The sequence below is a fragment of the Erinaceus europaeus genome, chromosome 12 (genome assembly GCF_950295315.1).
Source record: "Erinaceus europaeus chromosome 12, mEriEur2.1, whole genome shotgun sequence".
Taxonomy (NCBI): Eukaryota; Metazoa; Chordata; class Mammalia; order Eulipotyphla; family Erinaceidae; genus Erinaceus; species Erinaceus europaeus.
This window is the reverse complement of record NC_080173.1, coordinates 78,192,660-78,203,177: the sequence shown is the minus strand read 5'-3', so window position 1 is coordinate 78,203,177 and position 10,518 is coordinate 78,192,660. Positions and strand designations below refer to the sequence as shown.

At 39.7% G+C, this 10,518-nt stretch overlaps 1 protein-coding gene across 2 annotated transcripts in view; it reads right to left on the bottom strand.

The window, feature by feature from the left end:
- Positions 1-705: 705 nt before the first annotated feature.
- Positions 706-10,518, bottom strand: part of GOSR1 (golgi SNAP receptor complex member 1) — a 34,236-nt gene continuing 24,423 nt past the window's right edge. For both annotated transcript variants that reach the window (XM_060204100.1, XM_060204101.1), the window contains exons 8-9: positions 7,877-7,959; positions 706-4,853 (exon numbers count right to left, since the gene is read on the bottom strand). In XM_060204100.1, coding sequence (XP_060060083.1) covers positions 4,729-4,853; positions 7,877-7,959 — 208 coding nt within the window. In that variant the 3' untranslated portion in view covers positions 706-4,728. The remainder of the gene's footprint in view (positions 4,854-7,876; positions 7,960-10,518) is intronic.

The window sequence follows — 10,518 nt, the reverse complement described above, 5'->3', positions numbered from 1 at the left end:
GAAACACCTGCAGCACTGCTTGACCACTTGCAAAGCTTTCAGCCTGCATGTGGGGACGGAGGACTTGAACCCGGGCTTTTGTGCATAGTAATGTGTGTTCAACCAGGAGTGTCACCACCTGGCCCCAACTGTGATTTTATTTTTAATTTTCAGTTTGGATAGACAGAGAGAAATTGAGAGAGAAGGAAGGAAGGAAGGAAGGAAGGAAGGAAGGAAGGAAGGAAGGAAGGAAGGAAGGGAGGGAGGGAGGGAAGGAGGAAGGAAGGAAGGAAGGAAGGAAGGAAGGAAGGAAGGAAGGAAGGAAGGAAGGGAGGGAGGGAGGGAAGGCACGCACTTGCAGCACTGCTTCACTGCTTATGAAGACTGCCCCCTGCAGGTGGGGACTTGGGGCTAGAACCCTGGGCCATGTGCATGGTAATGAGTGTGCTCAAGCAGGTGAGCCACCACCAAATCTGTCACCATACTTTCTCAAGTTTTGTTTTGAACTGAGATTCTCTTTTACTCCTTGGGCTAAAATATTTGTGAAATGCTCCTATGGTATTTCTGAATGACAAGTGACAGATTTTCAGCACTTATATTATCCCACTTTGTGTTTTTAGGATATTGTGAAAAGTCCTTACCAGGACCTGGATTTCCCAATCACTATTTCTAAACTATCTCGATAATAGTTCATTTTGCAATACAAACCACCATAGGCACAACCACTTAAGTTTCTAATTTATTATTAAATTATTTAACAAAACTTTTTTTGTACAGTCAGAAAATGAACATTTAGATGAGAACAAAATTAAGTACAAATACAATAAAACTGGTTCTAAGAAGCCATTTTTAAAAGGGGGGAAAAAGTGCATTTTGTATAGATTTCTAGAAATCTGCATAGGCATTTTTCATGAGGAAACATCTTTCAGTATGGTGAAGTTTGATTGGAATTGATTTCCCTTCCTAAGAGCTCTTACAGGATGGGAGTGGATGCAGACACTATGATACTAAAGTGAGACTGTAGGGACAATGACAAGATGGTCCCTCAAAACATGGCTCAGGTTTGTCTCAGCTTTGTATCTACTAAACATCCTTAGGATCCAACTGTTTCTTACTCTTTCTCCTATAAAACTCAATGGGTGTTGGCTTTCAAAGGAATACTATAATTGGCTTTGAAAGACCATGAAGAAAACTTCATTTTGGGGGAGGCAAAGCTAAACCTCTAGCCTAAAAGGAGGAAAGAACACAATCATTCTTATTTTCTGAGGAGAATCCATCTGTTCTTTAATTATATTTGCCTTAAGATTCAGTATAACACTAGTCAATCAATTTCCAAGAAATTACATGACTAATTTCAAGCAGGAGGTATTAATTTCCTACTCCCCCCTCCCCCCAAAAGAGGCTAGTACAGCTCTTAAAAGTCTTTTTCATCAGACTAAAGAAAAAAAAAATGACAGGAGTATAAGACCAAAGGGCCTCAATTCTCAAGAGGCCAAAAGTCACTGCATCAAAAGGTTCAATTAAGTATTTTTCTATTCAGACCTAGCTAGCCAAAAGGAAAGAACTAAAATAAGTATTATTTGGTTTTAGGTGAAAAAAAAAAACTGCCTTCAAAGTATCTCCTCACATTACCTATCCCATTTTCAATCTTTTATTCTCAAGCTTGGTATGAAAATTGGGCAATACAGGAAAAAGGCATTCCCTATAAAAGTGAATCTTGATACGAAGGAGAAACACTGGAGAAGGAAAGCCTCTGACAGCAGAATAGTAAAGGAGAGAGATGCACATCACAGATGATCCTTGCTGTCATTGTTAATAATAACAGTCATTTCATTTTAAAAATGTAGATAGCCAAGACAGACCAACTGAAGCACTCAGATATCTGGGCTTAAACTTAATCAACAACCAATTTATTAAATCCATATATATTTAAACAAACAAAAAATCAACATATATTATAACAGAAATTTCAGAAGTATACCTTTTGGAAGTTTTTGCCCCTTTTGTTATCAAGTTCTTTCACTTTTTTTTTCTTTTAGTGAAATGAAAAGCTATTGGGACTGGGTGGTGGTGCACCTGGGTGAGAACACATATTACAGTGCACAAGGACCCGGGTTCAAGCCCCTGGTCCCCACCTGCAGGAGGAAAGCTTTGCTAGTGGTGAAGCAGGGCTGCATGTGTCTCTCTGTCTCTCTCCCTCTCTATCTCCCCTCCTCTCAATTTCTGGCTGTCTCTATCCAATAAATAAATAAAGATAAGAAAAGAAAAAAAATGAAATGAAAAGCTATTATAATGGTCCATAAGGGAAAGCCCCATTCATTATATAAGACAATAACAAAGGAAATGTAACTCCATCCAAGAGATAGTATTTGGAATCAAAAGTAAAAAATTCCTTCTGACCTCCCAATTCTGACTGATTTCAATAAGCAACTTTCATTAGCATGTGAGAAAATCTAGGTAATTGGGGGGAAAAAAGAGTTAAATGGCACATAACAGACAGAATTCAAATCAGTTACCATGGGCTGCAAACTGAGTCTCACCTTTTTTTCTTGCCCTTTCTTTCTGCAAGCAAAGAAACCATCCTGAGGAGAGGACGAGCACTGTCCTCACTCTCCATTTGGCCCTGGACCCTCACTGTGCCTTTCAGCACTGGGACACTGCTCAGACCTCTCTGGCAGCAACATCTACGCCAAACTTTCTCAGCTTCCTTGGAAGAACTAGTTAATTTTCACAAAGAAAATAACGAGCATAATTTTACCACTTCATCTAAGTAACACTAATGGAAAGGCTTGTCAGTCATCACACAAAGTATATCTTTACTTATTAGTAGCAGCAAGCTGAGTTGGTTATCCAAGTTTTACTGGTACTCCATCAGCGTTAGTGACTGCACCAAATACTCAGACCAGTAAAAGAAGATTGGTAGTACAATTAAATAAATAAGTTTATTTATGATACTTTAGACTTTATAAATGCCAACTATATAGCAAAAACCAAAGTCCCATAAATTCTAGTTGGGGCACAACCACCAATCAAGGCTCTTTGAGAAATCAAAGATAACAAAGTATCAGGGGAGAGAAAGAAGTTCTGTCCTCCTAGTAGAATGTAGGAAATGAACTTACTTCCTGATCCTGTAAAGCTCACACTGGAAACACTTAAAACTTTCTTTTAAGGGCAATCCCAATCAACTACCTGATCAATCAACCCATATTTAGAAAAATAAAATTTTTCCTCCATACCCAGATTATAAAACTTTCATACCAAAATGAAACACCTTTCAGACTCTGTACCAGACCAAGGGTTAGTCTAACCATCAGTCTGTACATCCAGGTTCACCTGCACAACAAGCGTCAACACCCTCTGATGTAGTTATGAACTAATAAGCTAATATTCTCTTATTTTCCATAACATAGTTTGAAGTCAACATTATAAATATCATAGCATAATCCAGTGGCAAAGAACAATCTTTCTTCATAATGAAGAGTACAGATGTTGAATCATGCTGACAACTTATTTGTGATAGGTCAGTTAGATAAAGTAATGAATTTACAGAAAATGAGAAATAATTAAACTTGAATTCTGGCAGGTGGCTTAAAACTGTCACTGATCAGGGATGGCAACAAAAGGCAGGTGCAGGTAGAGACAGATTCTGTCACACACACATACCTTCAACAGCAAAACCATTCTCTGGCTGTTTGGAAAGCTAAACCATTTTGGAATGAACAGGCTTTCACAGAATACAGAATGCTGTACATCAGGCAGTATTAGCTCTTAAACTTATGCACTGGATAGCATTTACAGGTGCAACTACCTGAATGGTGACCCTTTAATGCCTCTTTACATATGATCTGCTGACTAGATCAATGAGCAGCTCCCTCACTGTTACCAGTGTCAGTCCAGAAGTGATGAGGAACAGTTGGGGCTACTGACTAGCACTTGGTCTTAAGTTTCTTTTGTCCTGGAAGAACTGTGTTTCATTTTCTTGTAGTAGTATTACTCCAAGGGGGAGAAGTAAACAAACAAAAATATGATTGATTCCTTACAAAATAAGTATTTCATTCTTGATACTTTTCCTGTAATACAATCAATCCCAGGCTGTGTGCATGTACGCACAAACACACACACAAGAAAAGAAGTATTTTTGCAGTGCCTGCCTCCTGTTTTAGATGACCTCAACTGTCCTGAAGTTGGCTGTCAGTAACTCAAAGAATCACGAAAGAATGGACTTTTTCTGAATACCAAAAAGTCGAGGGCAGAGAGCAGAAATTTATAGCACACATTATCAAGAAATGACTTGCAATTTTCTCCTCATGAGTGTAAAGTAAGAGGACAAGAACTACTTTTATTCATAACCTGATCTGGGGCGGAAAAGAAAGCAGTTTTCGGATATACAGAAACCTGGTTTCCTGAAGAGTTCAGCTGTAAGGTTTGGTTTGGCTTGTCAATAGCCTCCAGCACTATCATCAAAACTGAGAATCTCTGTTTCTGGTTGGCTTACTTACCTCCTAGGGAGACAGGAGTAACTGAAAGTTTGTTTGTTTGTTTTTTAAGTAAGATCAGAAGGAAATGTGTGTTATAAAAGAGCACGGTGGCTTCAGCTTAACCTGACCATGTTACAGAATCCATCACTATTAGTCTTGAATTAATTCTTCCAGTCAGGTTAAGTATCAGCAGTCAGCTTCTTCCAATTTTTTCTTATTCCAGATCAGGGCATGGAAGTGGTGACTGTCAAGAGTCCCAGGAGATGTCCCATCAGTGGAAAGCATACAGCAGCAGTAAGATGGTACAGACACCAATAACACCACCCAGGATGAGTGAGTCTCGCCGCTTCCTAAGGTTGATTCGTTGGATTAGGCTGTTCACAGCAGGAAAACGATCTTTGAGAAAACTTTATTAAGGTCGTATTTAAAGAAATTTCTTCAGTGAAAAGTCACAGGAATTATAAAACAGAGGTCAGTGCAGTCCAGTTAACAATATACATGAAGAAATAGATGGAAGGAAATCATATTGAGAATCTTTAGCAAACATAATGCCCAGGATAGGAATGTCCTACTGCTTAATGTCCCAAACAAATTCACCTCAATATACTGTAGTACACAGTAAGAGTAACATAAGGAAAAAAAAATATCAGAGAGATGAAAATAAAAATGACAGATGAGGATTGGGCGGTAGCGCAGCAGGTTAAGCGCACAAGGCACAAGGACCGGCATCAGGATCCCGGTTCGAGCCCCTGGTTTGAGCCCCTGGCTCCCCACCTACAGGGGAGTCACTTCACAAGTGGTGAAGAAGGTCTGCAGTTGTCTCTTTCTCTCCCCGTCTTACCTCCTCTCTACATTTCTCTGTCTTATCCAACAACAACAACGACATCAATAACAACAACAATAATAACGATAAAACAGCCAGGGCAACAAAAGGGAAAAAAAATAGCTTCCAGGAGCAGTGGATTTGTGGTGCAGGCACTGAGCCCCAGCAATAACCCTGGAGGCAAAATAATAATAATAATAATGACAGATACCATGTATTGATGAGTTACTGCCAGATTTCAGATCAGGGAGGGAACTAATGTGGGACAGGCATAGTCAGCTACCATCAGTTCTTTCCCTCTATATTGTGTCTGTTTGAAACCTTCTCTTGGGAAACTGGGAAATTTTGCCACAAAAGTTCAAACAGTGCAGTTTGTAATAGCCTAAACTGGGAAGCAAAACTCCATGGCAACTGAGTGGATAAGGAAGTTGTGGCATATACATACATTATAATACTATGCAGCCATTAAAAATGATGAGGTCACTTCCCCAGACAATACATTTAGCCTATCTGCATGTTAGCTGTTGGGCTCAAGCAAAAAATGGTAAAGTCATGGGCCTCTTGGAATATACCTAAAATAGACTTCCTAGCTTTTTCTAAAATAGAGACCCCAGATTTCATCTGCTATATTCTTACCTTTAGGTTCCTGATTATTAAACAATTTTTTCCTGCTTTACATCTTAATGCTTTTCAGCCACCAAGTTGCAGATGCTACCATGACACCATCCTGATCTCCCTGGACAGATGACTTCACCAAATGTGTCCTGGAACCCTACCTCCCCAGAGCCCTACCCCACTAGGGAAAGACAGAGAAAGGCTGGGTATATGGCTCAAACTGCCAACGCCCAGGTCCAGTGGAGAAGCAGTTACAGAGGCCAGACCCTCCACCTCCTACCCCCCATAATAATTCTAGGTTCATACTCACAGAGAGATAAGGAGTGGGAAAGTTTCCAATGGCGGGGATGGGATATGGAACTCTGGTGGTGGAAATTGTGTGGAATTATATACCTCTTACCCAATGGACTTGTTGATCATAATTAAATCAATAATAAAAGATGAGGTCATCTTCTTTGCAATATCTTGGTTAGAACTTGAAGGTAAGGTGCACCTGTTTGAGCACACATGTTACAATGCAAGGATCTGAGTTCAAGCCCCCAGTCCCCACCTGCAGGAGGAATGCTTTGCGAGTGGTGAAGCAGGGCTGCATGTGTCTCTCTGCCTATCTCCCTCACCACTCTCAATTTATCTTTCTATATCCAATAAATATAGTTTTAAAAAAAGTTTAAAAAAAAAAAAGAACTTGAAAGTATCATGCTGAGTGAGATAAGCCAGAAAGAGATTGATACCAAATGATCTCACTCATAGGTGGAACTTAAGAATAAAAAAAGACAAGGAAAGCACAGGATAAAATTTGGACTGGGTATGCTGTAATGCATCAAAGCAAAGGATTCTGGGGGATGAGGGAAAGGGATGGGAAATAGGGACCTTGAAGTCCTGATGGAGGAGAAGGGCCCTAGCATGTGTCTCCTAGACACTGAATCAAGAGAGGTAAAAGGTTGTGCCTATGTGTCAAAGTCTATACTGGAACCACTAAACCCCTAGTAAAAAGTTTAAAAAAAAAGGTACCGGACCCTCTACCATAGCATGATAAATACCCTCTGGACGCAGATGGCTGAACTGCGAACAGCTCTAGCATCTATACAAGGCACTGGTGAATTTAAATTGGTTTTACTTTGCAGAAGTAGGTAAGATATGGTAGGAAAGTGGTTTAAGTTAAAACTGTCCTAGGTGTCCAATCTGATGGGTCTACAACAATCACAACTGTATTTTGGTTAGTATTTCAAACTGCGCTTTCTCTTAGTTATATATAGAGTGTAGACCAAAACACATACCTGTAAGCACGAGACTATCTGGCTTTTCTACCAATGGTTTCTAACTCTAAACCTGTGTATTCTCTTTATTATTAGAAATATTATAACAAGGTTAAGAAAGTTACTATCAAAACTACCTAGGATACAGACACTTGGGATAATCTCTCCTCCTGTGGATTCTCAATGCATTTTCCTGTACTGACTGCTGGCTTTCAGCAAAGACTGTATTTATATATTTATATGTTCTACCTAGTGTGTGATTGGGACCATGTCTTCTCATCTTGAATTTCCCTATGCATCTATCTATAATAGTTTTACACACTGGCCATTAACATGTGAAATGTGAAACTAAGCATATTAATTTATAATGTTTAGGTAAGTTTAATACATCTTGTGGATTTCTAACACAGACTCAAGAGCTTTAAAATGTAAAATGATTCTATGAAATTATAATACTCACATTTATAATTTTTTATAACTCTACAAATATAAAAGTTTTGGTGTATAATTTTTTAGAAAGGGTACTACCAGACAATGTCAACTTTCACATACTAGGAGTGCCACATATACTCATATCATGCAGTTACCGATGGCCTCTAATGCAAGTAGTAATAGCAGCCTGCATGTCTCTCCCCCCAACACACACACACACACACACACACACACACACACACACACTTTTTCCCCCACAGAAACCACAAACTTTAAACTTTCAAAAAGGATACTTGCCAAACTGTTCATTTTACTCTGAATTGACTTCAACACTCCTCTCTGTGAAGTCATATTTTCTTTTGTTGCCATAGCAATGCTGCAAGGAGAAAAAAAAGAGAGAGAGAGAGAAGATAATTAAACTGGTATTTAAGATGGTCTTGTATGGATCCACCAGACCTTTAAGTGAACAGAAAACTAAGGTGAGCAATATCATCTTGAAAAGCATTAGGCAGGAAAATACTCACTTTCCAAGGCACCTTTCCAAATGCCTCTTTCTAAATGACTACTCAATCCCTACTACTATTTTTTGATTTTTTTTTTTTTTGCTTCCAGGGTTATTGCCAGGGCTCAGTGCCTGCACTACAAATCTACTGCTCCTGAAAGCCATTTTTTCCCTTTTGTTACCCTGGTTGTTTTACCATTGTTGTGGTTATTATTGTTGTTGTTATTGCTGTCATTGTTGTTGGATAGGACAGAGAGAAACGGAGAGAGAAGGGGAAGACAGAGGGGGGAGAGAAAGACAAGACACCTGCAGACCTGCTTAACTGCCTGTGAAGCAATTCCCCTACAGGTGGGGAGCCGGAGACTCAAACTGGGATCCTTCCGCTGGTCCTTGCGCTTTGCGCCACGTGCGCTTAACCCACTGCGCTACCGCCCAACCCCCTATTTTGATTTCTTTTTAACAAAGCAGTAAACTACTCCCTGTAGTTTTTTTTTTCCAAAGTAACAAATGAAATAACATTGACAAATCATAAATGTTATAAAGACTTCTTAAAATGGGCCAGCTATTAAAATATCTTTGGTCGGGAGTCGGGCTGTAGAGCAGAGGGTTAAGTGCAGGTGGTGCAAAGCACAAGGATCGGCATAAGGATCCCGGTTCGAACCCGGCTCCCCACCTGCAGGGGAGTCGCTTCACAGGCGGTGAAGCAGGTCTGCAGGTGTCTATCTTTCTCTCCTCCTCTCTGTCTTCCCCTCCTCTCCATTTCTCTCTGTCCTCTCCAGCAACGACAACAACAATAATAACTACAACAATAAAACAAGGGCAACAAAGGGAATAAATAAATAAAATAAATATTTTAAAAAATATATCTTTGGTCAGAAAAAACCGTTAATTGAGACGTAGGGAATTACAATCCCAATGGCAACTGAACCAAACAGAACTAAAAATACAACATATCAGAGAATAATTATATACAGCCCATCCTCAATTTACGAACAATTTATGAAAAGGTTTTGTTCCAAAATTCTAACTAGATAACCAACCAGGCAGATTTTAGGACACACACACACTATTGTGCTGAATTTCCAAGCCAAATGCTACAGGTCACAGATTAATGACAGAGAAAAGGGAGAAAGTTGCTTTCTGTATATATTTCTTTCTATGGGATTTGAGGTTATGTTTCAGAGAATTCCAGTCAGTATGTGTCATAGCATCTCCTATAGCTAACACTACAGGATGATAATTTTAAACAATCACCTCTTTGGACTACAGAATCCTAGATGTGGCAGGATCAGCATTCACTAAGTATGTGCTCTGGACACTGACATTATAAAATGCAATAGGAAATACAACGCTCTTGAGTAATTTTGAAATTAGTGAAAGATTTAAAAGCAAAAAACCAGTAGAGATGAGATTCTTGGGAGCTGGTGATTAGAGCACAATCTCCTGACCTCATCTCTGATCTACTTTCCTCCACAGAGGAACAAAAAAAAAACAATGCAGAGGTACTAGGGAGGGTCCATCTAAGTTCTCTTGAGATCTCCAGGAAAGACAGGTAGATGGCTACATCTTCCTGTGAGGAAGGAACCAGGAAACTGATGACAGGGAAGACAGATCTTGAAGCCTGGGGGCAAAGATCTAGGTCTTTCTGTGTTCTGGATTTCACTGCTCAGGCAATGGAAACCGTGGTTCTGTATGCACAGGATTGGTGTGATGAACTGAACTGCTCCTAGCCCTGCAGCAGGGAAAGGGTTGCTCCACTCAGCCAGAGACTAGAGGCATAGAGCTGACAGTCTGCCAGCCTGTGCAACGACAGAGTACGGAGTACTCTAAGTAAATGACAAATGAATCAATACTAAAATGTCAAGATTTCAGGGTGGGGAGGGGAGAGAAGCGAAATTGTAAATGGGGTGACTTAAAGGACATTTACTAAAGCAATATTTAGACTAGTAAAGGACAAGAAAACAAAGTGACCAGCACCACCATGCCCCCCACAACCCCAAACTGGAAAAAGCATTGAAGTGAATGTTTTACTAGATTATTTTATAACCATTCTACAAAGTAATAGCTTGTTTAAAAAAATGAGCTATATTATTTCTTTTTAAAAAAATTTTATTTTATATTTATTTATGTATTCTCTTTTGTTGCCCTTGTGGTTTTATTGTTGTAGTTATTATTGTTATTGATGCTGTTGTTGTTGGATAGGACAGAGAGAAATGCAGAGAGATGGGAAGACAGAGAAGGGGAGAGAAAGACCTGCTTCACTGCTTGTGAAGTGACTCCCCTGCAGGTGGGATGCCGGGGGCTCAAACCGGGATCCTTAAGCGGGTCCTTGTGCTTTGCGCCACCTGTGCTTAACCCGCTGCACTACCGCCCGACTCCCTATATTATTTCTTTTAACCCAAGGAATGCTTATGATATACTGAATGACTGAAG